The sequence below is a fragment of the Nycticebus coucang genome, chromosome 4, assembly GCF_027406575.1.
Source record: "Nycticebus coucang isolate mNycCou1 chromosome 4, mNycCou1.pri, whole genome shotgun sequence".
In the NCBI taxonomy this organism is placed as follows: domain Eukaryota; kingdom Metazoa; phylum Chordata; class Mammalia; order Primates; family Lorisidae; genus Nycticebus; species Nycticebus coucang.
This window is the reverse complement of record NC_069783.1, coordinates 124306065-124326996: the sequence shown is the minus strand read 5'-3', so window position 1 is coordinate 124326996 and position 20932 is coordinate 124306065. Positions and strand designations below refer to the sequence as shown.

At 46.5% G+C, this 20932-nt stretch overlaps 2 protein-coding genes and 2 pseudogenes across 6 annotated transcripts in view; 3 read left to right on the top strand and 1 right to left on the bottom strand.

Annotated features, from left to right (window-relative positions):
• The first annotated feature begins 4388 nt into the window (after positions 1 to 4388).
• On the top strand, positions 4389 to 4516 carry LOC128585215 (uncharacterized; annotated as a pseudogene).
• Positions 4517 to 7633: 3117 nt separating this feature from the next.
• POP5 (POP5 homolog, ribonuclease P/MRP subunit) lies at positions 7634 to 11064 on the top strand. 4 transcript variants are annotated; one of them, XM_053588288.1, is made up of 5 exons: positions 7634 to 7692; positions 7777 to 7919; positions 9606 to 9794; positions 9969 to 10052; positions 10158 to 11064. In XM_053588288.1, exons 1-5 carry the CDS (start codon positions 7673 to 7675, stop codon positions 10265 to 10267), a joined length of 546 nt encoding a protein of 181 aa, XP_053444263.1. In that variant the 5' UTR covers positions 7634 to 7672; the 3' UTR covers positions 10268 to 11064. The 4 variants fall into 4 exon arrangements, with proteins under 4 accessions (XP_053444263.1, XP_053444262.1, XP_053444264.1 ...); XM_053588287.1 differs by having other exon boundaries at positions 10155 to 11061; XM_053588289.1 differs by having other exon boundaries at positions 9645 to 9794; positions 10155 to 11058.
• A 1801-nt stretch (positions 11065 to 12865) lies between these two features.
• Positions 12866 to 20932, bottom strand: part of RNF10 (ring finger protein 10) — a 44722-nt gene continuing 36655 nt past the window's right edge. Inside the window, exons 14-17 of one of the 2 annotated variants that reach the window (XM_053588244.1) lie at positions 20770 to 20870; positions 14333 to 14390; positions 13816 to 13974; positions 12866 to 13157 (exon numbers count right to left, since the gene is read on the bottom strand). In XM_053588244.1, the coding sequence (XP_053444219.1) occupies positions 13081 to 13157; positions 13816 to 13974; positions 14333 to 14390; positions 20770 to 20870 (395 nt within the window). In that variant the 3' untranslated portion in view covers positions 12866 to 13080. Of the gene's footprint in view, positions 13158 to 13815; positions 13975 to 14332; positions 14391 to 20769; positions 20871 to 20932 lie in introns of those variants that run through there. The other variant, XM_053588245.1, reaches the window with a different exon arrangement.
• LOC128583762 (T-complex protein 1 subunit eta-like) lies at positions 14397 to 20245 on the top strand (annotated as a pseudogene).

The window sequence follows — 20932 nt, the reverse complement described above, 5'->3', positions numbered from 1 at the left end:
CCACCAACAGTTTCTTCTGTCCCCTTTTGGAACTTGGCCATGCAAATAAAGACAGAAACCATATAGGATAGTGGCTAAGAATATGGACTGTCTGGTGTTGACCCTGCTGGGTACCAGCTATGTGAAGCTTGGGCAAATTACTTGTTTTTCCTGTGCCTCAGTTTCCTCATCTATACAATGTGGTTAGTTTTATTAAGTACAGTTGTGAGGATTAAATGAGTAAATCTATGTAAAATGTTTGGAATATTCCCTGGCACGTAGTTGTCCAATAAATACACACATGCAGTGAATCCTTTCTGATGACACTGAGGTAGACTTTTGCTATTGCAAATGATGCTGCAAGACATCCTCATTCACCTGTCATCTGGCACAAGTGCAAGAATCTCTGTGAGATAAATTGCTGGTGAAGAAATTGCTGGGTCAAACAGTGGTGCCCTTGTAATTTCAATTAATTTTTGGATGAGTGAATTCTCACAGCAAGCAGGGACAGGGACAGAGTTCCACAAGGTAGTAAGGACACCACAGGAGCGAGATGCAGTGTTTTGTCTGAGGTCCAGGGAAGGCTGCATCTGCCCCAGCAACCTGGAGAATGGGGCAGCTCCTCAAGCCCATGGCCAAGCAGATGGAGAGTTTAATTTTATCTAGATTATCCTCCAAACGGTTTTACAGAAAATTGATTGATAGGATGGTAGAAGCAGTAGTCCCTAATGAGCATCGCTGCTTAACAAAATGCTGAAGCAGACACAATTTTACTTTGCCACCAACCTCCATGGCAGCCTCCAGGCTCTGATAAGGATGCCAAAGACACCTCAGAAATGCACCCTAATTAGATTCTCCTTCCTCAAACATCTTTATACGTCCCAAAATAGGGAATAGAAAGCAAGAAGTTAAGAGCACAGGTTTTGGGTAGGACAGAGGTGGACCCAAATGGTTGAGTGAACCTGAGCAAATCATTTCCCTCCCTGAGCCTCAGAGAATAATGGGACCTACTTTGATGGTGGTGGTGTTGCTAGGGACTAAACACAGAAAGTCAAACACAGAAAGTGCTTAATACAATGTCTGGCACATAGAGCCTATAAATGACAGCCCAGGGAATAGGATGAGGATTAAAGACAGCTACTCTGGGTGCCACTGGCCCTGGGAACAAGACACATTCTTGTAGCCTCTCATCCCCACATCTAACTGGGAGCTTTTTGGCAGTTGTACCAACCACATCCTCGTTTCCAGACTTCCCAGTCTGGGAAATGGGTTGTGTGAGTTCTAAGTCCCTGCAAACAGAGAAGGCCTAGAATGCTACTTTTGCCTCTGATCCAAAAGGGCAAAGTGAGAGTAGGAATGCCCAGCTGGGAAGGAGGAGAGGAATCCTGGAGAGGTTTCCCCGCAGCGCCCTCCCTGTATCCAGCTGATCTGGTCTAGGGCCTATTCTCCTAGAAGTCAAAGAAAAGCAACTTGTAATCACGTTAACAGTGGTAACAGCCCCGGCTACCACATGGATCCCGGCCGCGCCTGAAGCAGTGAAGGGCACAGGCTCCGGGCAGATTCGCCGGGTTCCTGCCAGAGTCCACCTCTCGGTAGGTGAGAGATGACAACGCTCCACCGCCAAGGAGAAGACTGACAGGGAACCTCGCGCTGCCACATCCCGGGGGCGCTCTCGGTCTGGGCACGCGCCCACCGCCGCTCACGGACTCGGGGACCGGGAGGAGGCTGCAGCCCCTTAGCGCCTCCGCAGGCGGATTCCCCCGCGGCCTCCCGCGCCGCGCCCCGGGGACACGGGTGATTGCAAACAGCCGCCGGCCTCATTAGGACACGTATAATTAGGCTGGCTGAGCCCGAGTCGCGCGGCTAATTGCCGCGGAGAGCGGGATGAGCCGCCGAAGCCGCCCGCCGGGCTACCGCCGGGTGTCTGCACCCCTGCACGGCCGGAAGGGGCCAGGCCTGGTCCGAGAAGGGGAGGCCTGCTGGGGCGGAGTAAATCACTCATCCAAATCAGTATTTACTATGCACCCACTGCGCCAGGCATTTTGCCCAAGTAATGCTGCTTCAATTTCACATCCACCCAGGAGCAAGGAACTATTATTATTTTATTGCACACACTAAGAGACCTGAGATCTGCAGACCTGATTGACCTCCCGGACGGCACCTGGCTCGTTAAGGGGGTCGGGGAGCGGGGGTTGAAGCAGGTGTCCTCCCTCCCTTTTATTACAGTAAGTGGACAAGTGAAACCGTGCACAGGAGGACATCAGCCGCCTTGACCGGAGCAAGGACTCTGGGAGTCAGGTGACTTTTGGGTTCGAATTCTGATCCTGCTCCTTACTGGATACGTGATTTTGGTCTGAGGCCCAACTGCAGCTATAAAATGAGCGAGGCGTTGGGATTCAGCGAGATGAGGGCTGGGAAATGTTAGGGGCGGAACCAGGCGTCCTCAAACTTTTTAAAGAGGGGGCCAGTTTACTGTCCTTCAGACCGCTGGAGGGCCGGACTATAGTTAAAAAAAAAACAAAAAAAACTATGAACAAATTCCTATGCACACTGCACATATCTTATTTTGAAGTAAAAAAACAAAACGGGAACAAATACAATCACACCGCCTCATGTGGCCCGCGCGCGGCAGTTTGAGGACCCCTGGTAGGCGATGTGGAGAGTTTCTAGGTCTGGCCTTGCTCTATCCGCGCACTGCAGGCCACTAGCACCTCCTGCTGGCCAGAAGAGGACCCCGGCGACACTTGCCGGAGAATGAGGTGGTTCTTGGGTGGGAAGAAAGAGTGGACAGTGCCTTCCCTTCCTCAGCACCCCGAGTGGGAAATTTGAGAACTCAATCCAGATCTTGCAAATAATCGGTTGTGAAAGATCCCTACGTTTATGGACCTCAGGGGGCCAGCCAAGGTCGTAACAATTCTACAAATAGTCAGGAATGGGCCTAAAGACTTAGCTACAAGGCCATACATCAATATACTGGGTATAACAAAAAGATCTGGAAAACACTTAAATGTCCAACGTATAGGGTATATTGGACCAACTGTGCAATAGAGAAAAACATTATAGCAGAACAGTGGACATGAAAAAAAATAGTCAAACAACAAGAATAAATCTTGGGCGGCGCCCGTGGTTCAGTGGGTAGGGCGCCGGCCCCATATACAGAGGGTGGCGGGTTCAAACTCTGCCCTGGACAAACAGCAACAAAAAAAATAGCAGGGCGTTCTGGCCGGCGCCTGTAATCCCAGCTATTCAGGAGGCTGAGGCAAGAGAATCGCCTAAGCTCAGGAGTTGGAGGTTGCTGTGAGCTGTGTGCCGCCATGGCACTCTACCCAGGGGGATAAAGTGAGACTTGTCTCTACAAAAAAAAATAATAATAATAAAAAGAATAAACCTTACCCTTACATTGAGCGAAAGAAGCCAGATACCAAAAAAGATGCAAAACTAATGTATTGTGATAAATGTCAGACTAGAGGATAATAGTCATAAGGATTTTGACTGGGAAGGGGGCTCAGGGAATCTTCTAGAGTACTGGAAATGCTCTATATAGCTTAATCTTGGAGGAGATTACATAAGGATGTGCAAAAATGTATTGAGTTGTACACTTAAGAATATGCACTTTATATATGTTATACCTCAAAACATTTTTTTGGGTGGCACCTGTGGCTCAAAGTATTAGGGCGCCAGCCTCATATGCCGGAGGTGGTGGGTTCAAACCCAGCCCAGGCCAAAAACTGCAAAAAACAAAACAAAACATTTTTTTAAGTATTAAATGAAAAGAAAAAAAAGTACTGAACAGTATGATCCTGTGTTGGTTGTTTTTTTGTTTGTTTTTGTTTTTTTGAGACAGGGTCTTGCTATGTCGCCCTCAGTAGAGTGCTGTGGCATCACAGGTCACAGCAACCTCAAACTCTTGGGCTTAAGCGATTCTCTTGCCTCAGCCTCCTGAGTAGCTGAGACTACAGACGCCCACCACAACGCTCAGCTATCTTTTGTTGCAGTTGTCATTGTTGCCTCAGCTGGCCCCGGCCTGTTTGGAACCTACCAGCCTCCGTGTATGTGGCTGGCACTGAACCTGTTGTTGGTTTTATTTTTGTTGTTGTTTTTTTCTGAGATAGAGTCTCACTTTGTCACCCTGGGTAGAGCGCTATGGCGTCATAGCTCACAGCAACCTCCAACTCTTGGGCTCAAGTAATCCTCTTGCCTCAGCCTCCTGAGTAGCTGGGATTACAGGTGCCCATGACAAGACCCAGCTATTTTTTTTTTTAGAGATAGGGTCTCCCTCTTGCTAAGGCTGGTTTCAAACTTGTTAGCTCAAGCGATCCACCTGGCTTGGCCTCCCGGAGCGCTAGGATTACAGGCTTGAGCCACTGTACCCAGACTTATCCTCTGTTGTTAAAAGGAAAATTAAAGGCCTGCAGCTAATTAAGCCAATCATGCTCCTTTCCTCATGGAGGTCTGGTATGCAATGGTTGCAGCCTCCTTGGTAGTGTATGCAGCCTGTTGCTTGTATAGGTTGCTCTAAGGGACCTTAGAGACATTCCTTTCCATTACATGGTCATGTGTTAGACCTTGTGCTATCCCCAATCTAGGCCCCAGACAGGTATATGCAGTGCCTTTGGAAAGCCCCAGGGCACTGTGGCCAGGTTCACATTGGCCAAGTCATCCTGTCCATTTGCACGAAACTACAGAACAAGGAGCATGTTATTGAGGCCCTTCGCAGGGCCAACTTCAAGTTCCCTGGCTGTCAGAAGATTCACATCTCCAAGAAATGGGGTTTTACCAAGTTTAACTCAGATGAATTTGAAGACATGGTGACTGAGAAGCAGCTCATCCCAGATGGCTGTGGGGTCAAATACACCCCCAATCACGGCCCCCTGGACAAGTCGTGGGCCCTGCACTCATGTGGACTTACACTGGGTTACCTATCAATTGTGGCTACAAATAATAAATCCTACTTCCTATCCAAAAAAAAAAAAAAAAAAGAAAAGAAAATTAGGGCAGCACCTGTGGCTCAAAGGGTGCCGGCCCCATATGCCAGAGGTGGCGGGTTCAAACCCAGCCCCGGCCAAAAATTGCAAAAAAATAAAATAAAATAACAATAATATAAAAAATAATATTGGGTGGCACCTGTGGTTCAGTGGGTAGGGCGCCAGCCCCATGTACCGAGGGTGACAGGTTCCAACCTGGCCCTGGCCAAACTGCAACAAAAAATGGCTGGGTGTTGTGCTGGGAGCCTGTGGTCCCAGCTACTCAGGAGGCTGAGGCAAGAGAATAGCCTGGGTCCAGGAGTTGGAGGTTGCTGTGAGCTGTGATGCCACAGCACTCCACCAAGGGCAATAAAGTGAGATTCTGTCTCTAAAAATAAAATTTTTTTTTAAATAAAAAAAATTAAAAAAACAGAAAAGAAAATTAAAGGAAACATAACATAGGACACAATTCTCAAACTGTTTTCTGTCTCAGGACCATTTTATATATTTTTTTTTTTTTGTAGAGACAGAGTCTCACATACCGCCCTCAGGTAGAGTGCCGTGGCATCACACAGCTCACAGCAACCTCTAACTTGAGCTTACGCGATTCTCTTGCCTCAGCCTCCCGAGCAGCTGGGACTACAGGCGCCTGCCACAACGCCCGGCTATTTTTTTGTTGCAATTTGGCCGGGGCTGGGTTTGAACCCGCCACCCTCGGCATATGGGGCCGGCACTCTACTCACTGAGCCACAGGCGCCGCCCCCATTTTATATTCTTAAATAATTAAGGATACCAAAGAGCTTTTATTTTTGTCAGTTATTATATCTATTGATATTTACCATTGACGTTAAAACTGAGAAATGTTAGGAGGGCGCATGGTTGCTCACGGCAGTAATCTCAGCCTCCGGCAGTAATCTCAGCACTCTGGGAGGCCAAGGCGGGTGGATTACTTGAGCTCAGAAATTCAATTCCAGCCTGAGCAAGATCAAGACCCCACCCCCACCCCTTCCATCCTGTCTCTACTAAATAAAAAAAACTAGCCCAGCTTACTAGCACCAGGGGTGGGCATGCCTGTAGTCCCAGCTATTTGGGAGGCTGAGGCAAGAGGAACACCTGAGCCCAAGAGTATGCATTTGCTGTGAGCTACTTAACGCCACCACCATGGCACTCTACCCAGAGTGACAGAGTGAGACTAAGTCTAAAAAACAAAAACAAAAACCTGAGAAATGTTTAAAACACAATACACAATTCTGTTACCTATTACAGCAGGGATGTCATCACATGTCACATGCCTCCGGAAAGCTCTCCTATTTACTGAGAGTGAAAAAAGGCAAATAACATCTATCTCAGTTTTTTTTTGTTTTTTTTTTTTTGAGGCAGAGTCTCACTTTCTTGCCCTGGATAGAGTGATGTGGCATCCTAGTTCACAGCAACCTGACACTCCTGGGCTCCAGCGATTCTCCTGCCTCAGCCTCCCAAGTAGCTGGGACTACAGGCGCCTGCCACAATGCCCAGCTATCTTTTAGAGATGAGGGGTCACTCTTACTCAAGGCTGGTCTTGAACTCGTGAGCTCAAGCAATCCACCCACCTCGGCCTCCCAGAGTGCTAGGATTACAGGCGTGAGCCACTGCCTGGGCCTTATCTTAGTATTATTATGAAAGTAATTTTAATGTTGGTAACTCCTAGAATAAGTCTAGGAAATCTCAGTGGTTCATGGACTATGCTTGAGAACCACTGGCATGGAGCAAAATAATAGAAGAAAACGCACTACATGATAACAGTTATTCTCTCAGTGAGGAGATTATCCTTTAACATTTGCTTTTTTGTGTGCTTTTCTGTAAAAATGAATAAATAGAAAATGCAGGGTGGCGCCTGTGGCTCAGTCGGTAAGGCGCTGGACCCATATGCCGAGGGTGGCGGGTTCAAGCCTGGCCCGGGCTGAACTGCAACCAAAAAATAGCTGGGCGTTGTGGCGGGTGCCTGTAGTCCCAGCTACTCGGGAGGCTGAGGCAAGAGAATTGCTTAGGCCCAGGAGTTGGAGGTTGCTGTGAGCTGTGTGATGCCATGGCACTCTACCGAGGGCCATAAAGTGAGACTCTGTCTCTACAAAAAAATAAAGAAAAGAAAATGCAATGACCACATAGTGTTTTTGCAAACAGAAAAGAGAAAATACAGCTACCTCCATAAAAGGAGGTATTGTTTGAAACGCCCAAACAATAATAGTGTATATGGCTTTATGGAAGAATTAAACTGAATTCGGACCTGAAAATAAGGGTCTGGTTTCCCGTGTGTCAATACCAGGGCTGCAGTGCAGGATCCTTCACTCAAAACTTTCACCGTTCAGCTTGGGGAGAGAATATAAATGTAAACCTAACTGTACTGCAAGGTCCCGAGGGCCCCAACTGCAGCGGCTGCATCCTTCTACACAGTATTTTAAACTCCTGCGCAAAGCAGAACCACCCATCACCCCTACAGGCTCTTCATTACCAAGCCCAGCCATCAAACTAGTCAGAGTCGCTCTCAGCAGAACGTTTGCACCCGTACAAACGCGTGGTAGGCAGGGCTTGAAGGAGACTGACACAGGCCTCGGCCTCTCAACTTTCTAGCTCCGCCCTCATATCCTGTCTCCTTCTGAGTGGCTGTAGGGCTGCCTAGGCCAACTTCCCATTGGCTGCAGGCGGGACGGATATCCGTTTTCCTCTTCTGGCTGGCCGGTGCTGAGGCAGCCATGGTGCGGTTCAAGCACAGGTAAGCGTCCCTTTCCGGGCCCTACCAGTGCCCTGCCGGGTCGTGAAGGCTCCGGCTCCAGTTCACCTCTCTTGTCTGCCACAGGTACCTACTCTGCGAACTAGTGTCTGACGACCCCCGCTGCCGCCTGAGCCTGGACGACCGAGTGCTGGGCGGCCTCGTACGAGACACCATCGCCCGAGTGCACGGGACTTTCGGTGCAGCCGCCAGCTCCATCGGCTTCGCGGGTGCGAGGGCGCTAGGGAAACTGGGAGGACGGCGGGATTTGGAGTGGGCAGGCACTGGAGAAGGGAAAAAGACGGGGCACGAGCGACCCCTGGAGCGGCTGAGCTCCTGCACCGTCCTTTGTACAATATTGGTCTCCAAGCGTCGGGGACCGAGAGGGAGGTGTAGAAGTTAGGTGGAGAATGGGCGGCGCCTGTGGCTCAAGGAGTAGGGCGCCGGTCCCATATGCCAGAGGTGGCGGGTTCAAACCCAGCCCCGGCCAAAAACCACAAAAAAAAAAAAAAAAAGAAGTTAGGTGGAGATTGTGGGGAGCTTGGCCAAGAATCCTTTCTGTACACTTGCCTGTTTGACATCAGTAATTGGGAGTTTGGCTGAATAGGATGGAGAAATGAAGTCGTGTATAGTTCCTATTAAGAGCGATTATTTGATTACATTGACATAACATGGAAAAAAAAACATGTATTATCAAAATTACCCTCTGAAAAGCCCTTAAGAGTTGGGGAAGTACAGAATCATGGATATACACACAGAGAGATAAGCCAGAACAAAGAGGGGCCTTTCTTCCACACTATCTGTTTCTTCTTGCATGGAAACCATGGAGGCATAAATAAATAAGTAAATTATTTAGTTCCTTATGGCCACGTGTAGTGGTTCATGCCTGTAATCCTAGCACTCCTAGCACTCTGGGAAGCCTAGGCAGGTGGATGGCCTGAGCAAGAGGACACCTATCTCTACTAAATATAGAAAAACTAGCCTGGCATTATGACTAGTTGGGACAGAAGTAGTCCCAACTACTGAGGCTGAGGCAGGAGGATGACCTGAGCCTATTAATTTGAGGTTGCTATGACCAAGGGTGACACCAGGGCACTCTAGCCTATCTCTGTCTCAAAAAAAAAAAAAAAAAATTAGTTCCTTCTTTACCATAAGCTCCAGAGTTAAATGCACATAACTCTTGGCGTCAGGTGAGACTCAGCTTACTGCTACAAGAACCTATCAAGCCCAATTGCAGTACAAACTGGTTTTCAGGCAGGGTTTGTTGTTTTTGGATAAAGATGGATCTTATCACTGCCCTCATTTATTTAACTAGTGAAATTAGAAGATACTAAATTCTAAATTGATTCACCAACACAGTGGTGTGCAAGGCACTGGGTGGTTATCCCCTTCTATAAATGAAGGTCATACTAAAGTGATTTTTCTTCAGGGATCTTTGTTTCTGCTGTTACTTCCCAAGTGCCATTTACCTGGAGCATTTATATAATAGGCTCTCCGTTAAGGTTTCTGTTTGTAGACAGTTTTTTCTTTTGGCCGGGGCTAGGTTTGAACCTGCCACCTCTGGCATATGGGACCAGCGCCCTACTCCTTGAGCCACAGGCGCCGCCCTGTAGACAGTTTTATTATGTTGCCCTTAGTAGAGTGCTGTGGTGTCACAGCTCTTTAACAACCTCAAACTCTTGGGCTCAGGTGATCCCCTTGCCTCAGCTTCTCTAGTGGCCAGGACTACAGGCACCTGCCACAATGCCTGGCTAGTTTTTCTGTTCTTAGTAGATATGGGGTCTCTCACTTTTGCTCAGGGTATTCTCAAACTCCTAATCTCAGGCAATCCTAACCTCTCAGAGTGTTATGATTACAGGCATGAGCCACTGTGCCTGGCCTAACAAAAGATTTTTAATCTTTTCCTCCACATTCAGAATTTTCCAAAATGACTTCCCCCTCCCCCATCCCTGTAGTTCGATACCTCAATGCTTATACTGGAATAGTGCTACTTCGATGCAGAAAGGAATTCTACCAGCTTGTGTGGTCAGCTCTTCCCTTCATCACGTACTTGGAGAACAAAGGATACCGTTACTCTTGTTTTTTCAACACGTTACATGTTGGAGGTAGGGATGGCATTGTGGTATGGCTCCTGATTTTCAGTAGGTGATGAGTTCAATCCTGAGTGGTAGATGGGTCTTACTGCTATCCCCAGAACAAGATACTTTCCTCTAGCTCTGAAAGTTTGTAAGGTAGTGAATTTCCATAAGCTGTTCACCACAAAAAGTCTTATGTGCCAGGTACAATTAGAACATGTCAGAAGTTCCTAATCCAGTACAACAGGAGACAACTGTTGATCTTGCTACAGAACTGCACTGATAAAGGTAAGCAACACTGGCCCAGTACCCACTGGACAATGACTGACCTTCAGCTGATAAGATCACTCCCAAAGACAGCTTTCATCCCTGCTGTTTTCCTTTCTCCAGCAGAGCGTGAAGCCATCCATAAGTCTGTCACAAGAAGCAGTTTACTAGAGGAGTCAGGTGAAGAAGAGCTTTCAGATAGTGGTGGTGAGGAGGCTGCTGAAGCAATGGAATGAGCTGCTACTTCCCACACAGTAGGCTACATTTTGCCCATGTGTTGAACAGGACACTCTGGGTGGCATCAGTGTCTTCTACAGTTCTCCAGATTGGGGTCTGCCAGCCAGAGGACACATTTCTCCACTGAAATGAAAAGACTTACTCAAACTAAAGTTACCTTTATCTAGTGTTCCCCTGGTTAAGTGATACAGGTTGTGAACTTGGTAGTCATAGGTATCTTTTTATCTTACTGCTTGGCTGAGAGTACACTTAATAAATGTATTTGGTTTCTATAGCATTTAGTGTACTTGTTAACAATAAAAGGGCTTATGGAGTTCATGCTTGGCCAAATCTCAGTCCCCTCCTACCCATGGCCTTGGTGGGCAGACTGGCTTCCTATGTGGTACCAGATGAATTGTGAATACTTACCCTTCTACTTGAGGCTTTAGCAAACCAAGTCATTTGGAGTAGAAATATTAGTAAGACAAAGCCACTAAAATTGGTACATGTCTATAGCCAGTCTCAGTGCTGACCCGTGGGGCCCTACAAATACCAAATTTCTTGCCAATACTTAATCAAGTGACTTAATGCAGATTTTGCAATTGGTATGTGGGGTGGGGTGGTGGCTTCACCTGACCTCATTATGCAAGGCCATATAACTACTACCAACTTGAGGTAGTCTCCGCAGTTACACTCTTCTCTATTGCCTTATACCTGAAGATAGGCAGACTGCCACACTCACAGGAATCAGGAGGGGCAAGAGACTTGTGATCAAGTTTGCACTGCTACCTACTAACTTTTCTTTTTTTATTATTTTTTTATTTTTATTTTTTGTAGAGACAAGAGTCTCACTTTATGGCCCTCAGTAGAGTGCCGTGGCATCACACAGCTCACAGCAACCTCCAACTCCTGGGTTAAGCGATTCTCTTGCCTCAGCCTCCCGAGTAGCTGGGACTACAGGCACCCGCCACAACGCCCGGCTATTTTTTTGTTGCAGTTCAGCCGGGGCTGGGTTTGAACCCGCCACCCTCTGTATATGGGGCCGGCGCCTTACCGACTGAGCCACAGGCGCCACCCTACTAACTTTTCTATATCTGTTTTCTCCATAATAAACTGGGTGACCCTGAAAGTATTATACAAATTTAACAGAAAGATTTAAGATTTTGACTTCAGTGTGCTCCCCATCCCCTCAACTCATGGCTGGAACACCCTCATTCACCCAGCCATTTCTGACCTAGGATTTTTTAAAAAATGGCAGGTTGGGTGGCACCTGTGGTTCAGGAAGTAGGGCACTGGCCTCATATACCGAGGGTGGCAGGCGCCTGTGGTCCCAGCTACTTGGGAGGCTGAGGGAAGAGAATTGCCTAAGCCCAAGAGCTGGAGGTTGCTGTGAGCTGTGACACTACAGCACTCTACCGAGGACAACAAAGTAAAACTGTTTCTAAACAAAATAAAGATAAAAAATGGCAGGTTAAGGCTAAGCCCAGTTCCAAAACCCTTTAGGCCTGACACCCAAAAGGACATTAGTCCATGGTGGCAGAATTGCTCAAGTTCACAGTTAACTGTTACTTTAACCTATTTAAGAAAAAACATGTCACCAAATGTGGTGGCTCACACCTGTAATCCTAGCACTCTGGGAGGCTTGAGTGGGTGGATTGCTTGTGCTCAGGAGTTCAAGACCAGCCTGAGCAAAAAACAAGGCCCCATCTACTAAAAATAGAAAAAATAACCTCGGTGTTGTGGCAGGTGCCTGTTTAGTCCCAGCTCCTTACGAGGTGAGGCAGGATTGCTTAAGCCCAATAGTTTGAGGTTGCTGTGAGCTATGACACTATGACACTCTCTGTACTGAAAAAAGGCTAGTCGACCTATTATCAACTTTAAAAAACCCAAAAAACTCACATTGCTTGTGCAGGTGATTTATTATGACTATTTGCCTTCACATTGTTACACCTAGAAGTCACTTTATTTAAAGCAGAAAAAAATCTAATCACTCAAATTCAGCTCAAACCAAAGCATAAGACAGGTGCTCTAAGTTAAGAGGGAGGCAGGTCGTGGGCAACCCTATTGCTTTCAAACTGCCCTGCTGTCCCCCACGGGTGCCAGATTACTGTTCATACAACTTAGGCCACTATTACATAAAATAAGCTTGATCTGAGGGGTGGCAGGTCCCAAGGCTTCCTTCATGACAGTTTTCCTTAGCAAGCCATGTTCAAGAGGCAAAAGCATCCCTCACACGTTAGTACCAAGGACAACGTACCCCATATCAAACTGGCAACCCAAGCCTGACACCACAGCCTGGGCATATCTCAGAAGAAAAATACTACAAGTCAAACTGTGTCCTAAATCCATTTTATTCCCGTCCCTCTGTTTCTGGAACAAGGAGAACTGAACAGGTAGGAAAGATTTAACCATTTTTAAAAGATGAACTGACAGGTGTGTTGAAACCATGAAGCCCTGACACATGATGCTACAGCAAAGCAGTGCTGTATCATTCTGGTTTGGGCTGCTCCAAGGGATGACAAAGGGACTCAAACTTATTTTGGGTTGAGAAAAATTAATTAGATATAGGTCAAAAAAGACTAACCTGGCAACAAACTAAAAACCTTGTCAGGAAGAGATCTCTTGTGAGTGTCAATACTTTATTTTGGTGTAAAGACGGGAAGCTGGAAAATACACTGTATTTAAAATTTTCTTGGTTCCCCCTCACAATGTGGAAACCCCCTCCCCCCCAGTGCTAATCTGTTCAAACTCAAATACTTAAAAATTACAGCAGCCAAACAAAAGCACAGAAAAAAAGAAATCCAGATGGAGAAGGTAGCCTGGGCCAGTAGAGTCACTTGGTGTAGACAACTGAAGTACTGAACAGGAGCTTCTGTTTCTGTTTTTTTCTTTTCTTCCCTCCTTTCTCTTCTAAAGGAAAACAGAAAGAAAACTTGCTTAGTATAAAATGCCATCCTTCTTGTTCCCTGGCCAATTAAATCACTGAAGTCAGAGAATGGGAACTAAAAGTGCTGGCTCTGGGATTAGACTCCCTGAATTGAAATTAGACCAGTCCGAGCACACTCTACGTGTCTTTGGACGAGTCACTTTACCTCCCCGGATCCCAATTTCTTCAACTGTAATGGAAGATTTATACCTATTTAATGTGTATCAGCAGAATAAAGTTAGCATAGTGCTAATATAAAGCACACCATAAATGTGTTTTGTTCTCATAATCACAAATACCAGAGTGGGCTGGGCTTTGACCTGAATTCTCCATCCATTAGCCATGCTTTACTAAAGATTCTAAAGTGTGGGCAGGATCTACTCTCCACTGTGTCTAAGGAAGGGGAAAAAAGAAAGAGCCTTAGAATTTCACTTCCAGACCTAAAGAATTAATCTGGGATGGTAAATAGGGCCTAAATGGACATTAGTTGAGAGCAGAATGTTGAAAACCAAGGCCTACAGGTTCAGAAAGAAAAGTGCCTGATAAATTAATGTCTGCCACTGGATATAGGTGGAAATGGCAGTACATGTGTAGTATATCTGATCAATCCTGTGGCTGAGCACTCTACTTCTCTGTCCTTACCAGAGAGGGGATCTGAAGAAGCTGGTGTGTCCAGTTTCATGAAGGCTGCTTCAATAGCTTGGCTGAAGGAATTTTGGAAACTGGGCACAGGAACACGGTCTGAGTTATCACTCTCCCCATCACTGTCCACCGGGGCAGGAGGAACTAGGCTGTTCTCATCTAAAAAATACCAATGTTTCAATTCTAGAAACAACTCTATAGCCTTTTTTTTCTTTTTGAGACAGAATTTCGTTTTATTGACCTAGGTAGAGCCGTGGCATCACAGCTCACAGCAACCTCCAGCTCTTGGGCTTAGGCAATTCTCTTGCCTTAGCCTCCCAAGTAGCTGGGACTATATAGGCGCCCGCCACAACGCCTGGCTATTTTTTGTTGTAGTTTGGACGGGGGGATTCAATCCTGCCACCCTTGGTATATGGGGCCAGAGGCCTATTCACTGAGCCACAGGCACTGCCCAACTCCATAGCCTTTTACTGAAAGGAGCCAAACTCACTCCCCCTAACCAGTAGGCCATCCTCACCTTTTTTTGGAGAAGTTTTGGGACACACTTCTGCTTTTGCTTTTCCAACCCTCAGCATCTGCCAAAATGGAAAAGGGAGAGGAAAGAATTTAAATAACTGGTCCAACTTCTCTATTCCAGATTCCTACCCTGACACTAATTGGTTGAGTGGAGGGGGGGCACAGAACAAACTCTTTTGAAAATATTTTCTAAGTACCTCTCCTTAACACAGTTTCAGTCATGTCCTTAACAAATGGAAAGGGCAATGAAACCCAGAAAGTGGGAAGTTGTAAGCTGTTTTGTTTCTTAGGAAACAAGTAAAGAACATGGTATACAGATGGCAGAAGAGGTTCTTATCCAGAACTCAGACCCTCAGGTTGGGAATCCTGACTTTTTGATAAGTTTTCCTACCATTCTTGGGACACCTACAAACATCAACCTGTTGGAGTAACCAGTGTGTAGTACCCTCCAATTTTAAAACAAGCCACATGGCATGGCTATTGGACTTCAGTTAAATTACTTAAGGTCATGAAAACTAATCTTTTTTTTTTTTTTTTTTTTTTGTAGAGAGAGTCTCACTGTACCGCCCTCGGGGCGTCACACAGCTCACAGCAACCTCTAACTCTTGGGCTTACGCGATTCTCTTGCCTCAGCCTCCAGAGCAGCTGGGACTACAAGCGCCCGCCACAACGCCCAGCTATTTGTTTGTTGCAGTTTGGCTGGGGCTGGGTTTGAACCCGCCACCCTCGGCATATGGGACCAGTGCCCTACTGAGCCACATGCGCCGCCTGAAAACTAATCTTTTTTTTTTTTTAAACTAATCTTTTTTTAAGAGACAGAGTCCTACTGTGTTGCCCTCGGTAGAGTGCCATGGCGTTAAAGCTCATAGCAACCTCCAGTTCTTGGGCTCAGGCAATTCTCTTGCCTCAGCCTCCCGAGTAGCTGGGAGTACAGGCACCCACCACACCACCTGGCTATTTTTTCTTTTTGTTGCAGTTTGGCCGGGGCTGGGCTTGAACCCGCCACCCTAGGCATATGGGACCAGCGCCCTACTCACTGAGCCACAGGCGCCGCCCATGAAAACTGATTTTTACCTTGAAATTGCTCAAACTGCCCTCATTCCCCCTTTTAGTCTATGCTTTTTTCCAATAACTCCTTAATCATTATCTTTTAGATCCATAAAATTTCTTCAAGTACAGTAAAATCAGAAAATTACAAGGGTTCACTAAATACTGTATTTTTGTATATTTGAAATTTTTATGAATAAGCAACAAAAATTTAAGGGAAAAAATACATAGCATATATGAGTTGTAAAGTATAAAACTATAGTATCATCCATCAATCCCTGGCTACCCAATCCAATAGTCACTTTTTTTTTTTTTTTTGGTACAGAGTCTCACTGTATCGCCCTTGGGTAGAGTGCCGTGGCGTCACATGGCTCACAGCAACCTCTAACTCTTGGGCTTACACGACTCTCTTGCCTCAGCCTCCCGAGCAGCTGGGACTACAGGTGCCCACCACAACGCCTGGCTATTTTTTCTTTTTGTTGCAGTTTGGCCGGGGCTGGGCTTGAACCCGCCACCCTAGGCATATGGGACCAGCGCCCTACTCACTGAGCCACAGGCACGGCCCCCAATCGTCATTTTTAAAGAACCAAATTAATGGTTCTTAAAACTACATAACCATCAGAATCATCTAGGAAAATTTGAAAAATAAAAAACAAAGATTTCAGATCCTTCTATGCAACCTGCAACTTGCATTCCCAGAATCTGAATTACACCTTAAGATTCCCAGGAGAGGGTGGCGCCTGTGGCTCAAGGAGTAGGGCGCCGTCCCATATGCCGGAGGTGGCAGGTTCAAACCTAGCCCCAGCCAAAAACCAAAAAAAAAAAAAAAAAAAAAAAAGATTCCCAGGAGATTCCAAGGATCAGGCAAGTTTAGGAACCACTGGCAACTACATATCCCACCCCTTCTCTAGATAAACCGAGAGGCAGAGAATGCTGTTACAGCAGTTAGAAGGATGTCAGGAAGATCCAGATGCTAGGGATGGTGGCTTTGGGTGTAGGAAACAGATTTAGACAGTTGGTGTACTATTTATTTCAAATTACTCATTTAGCACCTGACTGTGGCCCAGTCTAGGTAAGGCTCTTAGTATCTTTCCTGGCACAGCCTCAAGGCATATTAACTGCTGCTGCTGCTGCTGCTGCTTGTTTTGAGATGGAGTCCCACTTGTTGCCATGGGTAGAGTGTGGTAGAATCACAGCTCACAGCAACCTCAAACTTCTAGGCTCCAGCAATCCTCTTGTCTCAGCCCCACAAGTAGCTGGGACTACAGGTACTTGCCACAAGGTCCAACTAATTTTTCTGTTTTTATTAGAGATGGGGTTTCACTCTTGCTCCAGCTGGTCTTGAACTCCTGGCCTCAGGCGATCCAGCCATGTTGGCCTCCCCACAGTGCTCATATTTCACATAATCCCTGGGAGCCATTTGTTTATCACCTCCAAAGTCCAGCAGTTAATTTTGAGGACTGTCCTCAAATTACTTTAACCTCCATGACTACAAGGATCCTCCTTCCCTCACATTCAATTCTTGCTATTTCTCAGAACTGCCATTTTTACATGAAAAGCATTCCTATCAATGGCTCTAAAGTCCATTAATGGAATATAGAGAAGAGAGAAGAGTAGCGGGCTGCTGAATTGGCTTCCAAAATGATGCCCACACCAGTTATTCTGTTAAAAGAGGGGACTGATAGTTCTCAAGGCATTCCCCAGCTTATGAGTAGCATCAGTGCCTGCCAGGTGACTGCTGTAAGAACCACCCTAGGTCCCCATGGCATGGAGAAGCTTATTGTGGATGGCCGAGGCAAAGCAACAATTTCTAATGATGGGGCCACAATTCTGAAACTCCTTGATATTGTCCATCCTGCAGCAAAGACTTTAGTGGACATCACCAAATCTCAAGATGCTGAGGTTGGTGATGGCACCACCTCAGTGACCTTGCTGGCTGCAGAGTTTCTGAAGCAGGTAAAACAGTATGTGGAGGAAGGTTTGCACCCCCAGATCATCATTCGAGCTTTTCGCACAGCCACTCAGTTGGCAGTTAAGATCAAAGAGGGGCGGCGCCTGTGGCTCAGTCTGCAAGGCACCAGCACCATATATCGAGAGTGGTGGGTTCAAACCCGGCCCCAGCCGTAACTGCAACAAAAAAATAGCCCGGCATTGTGGCGGGCGCCTGCAGCCCCAGCTTCTCGGGAGGCTGAGGTAAGAGAATTGCTTAAGCCCAGGAGTTGGAGGTTGCTGTGAGCTGTGTGATGCCACAGCACTCTACCAAGGACCATAAATTGAGACCCTATCTCTACCAAAAAAAAAAAAAAAAAAGATCAAAGAGATTGCTGTGACGGTGAAGAAGACAAATCTTTAGTGGAGCAGAGGAAGCTGCTGGAGAAGTGTGCCATGACTGCTCTGAGTTCCAAGCTGATCTCCCAGCAGAAAGCCTTCTTTGCTAAGATGGTGGTTGATGCGGTGAGGATGCTTGATGATTTGTTGCAGCTTAAAATGATTGGAATCGAGAAGGTACAGGGTGGAGCCCTAGAGGATTCTCAGCTGGTAGCTGGTGTTGCATTCAAGAAGACTTTCTCTTATGCTGGATTTGAAACGCAACCCAGGCGGTGCCTGTGGCTCAGTCGGTAAGGCGCCGGCCCCATATACCGAGGGTGGCGGGTTCAAACCCGGCGCCGGCCAAATTGCAACCAAAAAATAGCTGGGCGTTGTGGCGGGCGCCTGTGGTCCCAGCTACTCGGGAGGCTGAGGCAAGAGAATCGCTTAAGCCCAGGAATTGGAGGTTGCTGTGAGCTGTGTGAGGCCATGGCACTCTACCAAGGGCCATAAAGTGAGACTCTGTCTCTACAAAAAAAAATAGAAATGCAACCCAAAAAGTACAATAATCCCATGATTGCCCTTTTAAATGTTGAGCTCAAGTTGAAAGCTGAAAAAGATAATGCCGAGATAAGAGTCCCTACAGCTGAGGATTATCAGGCTATTGTTGATGCTGAGTGGAACATTCTTTATGACAAGTTAGAGAAGATCCATCGTTCTGGGGCCAAAGCTATCTTGTCCAAACTCCCCACTGGAGATGTGGCTACCCAATACTTTGCTGACAGGGACATGTTCTGTGCTGGCTGAGTACCTGAGGAGGATCTGAAAAGGACAATGATGGCCTGCAGAGGCTCAATCCAAACCAGTGTGAATATCCTGTCAGCAGATGTGCTGGGCCGCTGCCAGGTGTTTGAAGAAACTCAGATTGGAGGTGAAAGGTACAATTTTTTCACTGGCTACCCCAAGGGCAAGACATGCACTTTCATCCTCCACGGTGGTGCCGAGCAGTTTATAGAAGAAACAGAGCGGCCCCTGCATGATGCCATCATGAATGTCAGGAGGGCCATCAAGAATGATTTGGTGGTGGCTGGTGGTGGGGCCACTGAGATGGAGCTCTCCAAGTACCTGTGGGATTACTTAAGGACTATTCCAGGAAAGCAGCAGCTTTTGATTGGGGCGTATACCAAGGCCTTAGAGATTATACCATGCCAGCTGTGTGATAATGCTGGTTTTGATGCTATAAACATCCTCAACAAGCTGCAGGCTTGGCATGCTCAGGGAGGCACATGGTATGGGGTGGACATCAACAATGAGGACATTGCTGACAACTTTGAGGCCTTCGTGTGGGAGCCAGCTATGGTGCAGATCAATACCCTGACAGCAGCCTCCGAGGCGGCATACCTTATTGCCTTATAGTCTCCGTAGATGAAACCATCAAGAACCCCCACTTGACTGTGTACACTCCCCCAGCAGCTGGCTGGGGCCGAGGTTGTGGCCATTCCCTTTGATGGGCCGTACCCATCACATGACTGGCTGGTTGCAGGGTGCAGTTGTTCTCTCTGGCTTGGTTAATTGGTGTTACAAAGAAAAGCTAGTAATTGGCCCGCTCTGTTTTCACTGGAGGTTATTTAAATAAAACTTAACACTTAGAAAAAATAAAAATAAAAATAAAGTACATTAATGATTCCAAACTAGCCCCAAAGAAGCTAATACTGACGTCTTACAAGGGCACTTGTCAAGTTGTACATCTAGTTTCCTCAGATATCTCAACATAGGAATGCTAAGTATTTGTTTATGGTTTTAGAGATTGAGTGATTTAACAGAAGCTCTTCTTAGCCTACAGTCTCCCTACCCTGCTCCAAGGAAGTTGTTTTGGTTAGTAACAAGACAACTAAGACAATCTTTCCCTCTCCAAAGTGAAGAGAAATGATTTTATTCTACGTAACAGATTAATACCACCTAAATTAGAGACCCTAGAATAAAGGACCAAACTGACCAATATATCCTCAGCTCCTAGAACAGTGCCCAGTAGGTTAAGTATCAAATGATGTTTTAAATAATTAAAACTCTAATCCTCTTTCAGCTACTCTTGGCCCCTTTCCTAGGAAAACCTGCAGTAATATCTGAGGATTAAATCCATGAGCTTTCCTCTTAAGAAAGCCCCCCATGATTATTAAGAGTCATTCAACACTGGCCTGTAAATCTCTTTCTCCAACAGAGGGGCCTGTCCACAACATAATTTGCTTTGAGCTAACTCTTTACTGCTTAAAAGTGAATACCCCTTACACCCATCAGATGACTTGATTTGTACCATTGGTTCTCAACCTTCCTAATGCCTCCTAAAGCTGCGACCCTTTAATACAATTTCTCATGTTGTGGTGACTCCCAACCATAAATTTTTTTTTTTTCTTTTTGCAGTTTTTGGCTGGGGCTGGGTTTGAACTCGCCACCTCCGGTATATGGGGCCGCCCCCCATAAAATTATTTTCGTTGCTACTTCATTACTTTAATTTTTGCTACTGTTATGAATCGTAATGTAAATATCTGATATGCAGGATGTATTTTCTTTTTTTTTTTTTTTTGGCCGGGGCTGGGCTTGAACCCGCCACCTCCGGCATATGGGACCGGTGCCCTACACGTTGAGCCACAGGCGCCGCCCCTTTTTTTTTTTTTGTAGAGACAGAGTCTCACTTTATGGCCCTCACTAGAGTGCCATGGCATCACACAGCTCACAGCAACCTCCAACTCCTGGGCTTAAGGGATTCTATTGCCTCAGCCTCCCGAGTAGCTGGGACTACAGGCACCTGCCACAACGCCCAGCTATTTTTTTGATTGCAGTTCAGCCAGGGCTGGGTTTGAACCCACCACCCTCGGTATATGGGGCCGGCGCCTTACCGACTGAGCCACAGCACCACCCCAGGATGTATTTTCATTGTTACAAAGGGGTAGTGACCCACAGGTTGAGAACCGCTGATTTATACAATTGTATTAGGATGAGAGATCACAACCCCTACATGAAGTTCCTAATAAGCAGTAGAGTTAATGTTAAATACCTCTGGGCTGCTTCACAAGGATTAAGATTTACCTGAGCAAAGGAAGGGAAGGGAGAATCTTCTTCCAGACTCCCAACGCAAAATGAGGGACTGCCCTGACCAGCAGTGGGTGACAGAGAGGTCAGCAGAAAATCTAAAAGGGAACCAGAGACTTGATTATGTGAGTCAAGTTCCAAAGAGCTAGTGTTCTGTTAA

What these genes read in the sequence shown, in the direction of transcription:
- POP5 (XM_053588287.1), top strand. Translation starts at nt 7,673, where the DNA reads ATGGTGCGGTTCAAGCACAG. An exon ending in ATGGTGCGGTTCAAGCACAG is followed by an intron (nt 7,693 to 7,776) that starts GTAAGCGTCCCT and finishes TGTCTGCCACAG; the next exon opens with GTACCTACTCTGCGAACTAG. An exon ending in ACAGAACTGCACTGATAAAG is followed by an intron (nt 10,053 to 10,154) that starts GTAAGCAACACT and finishes TCCTTTCTCCAG; the next exon opens with CAGAGCGTGAAGCCATCCAT.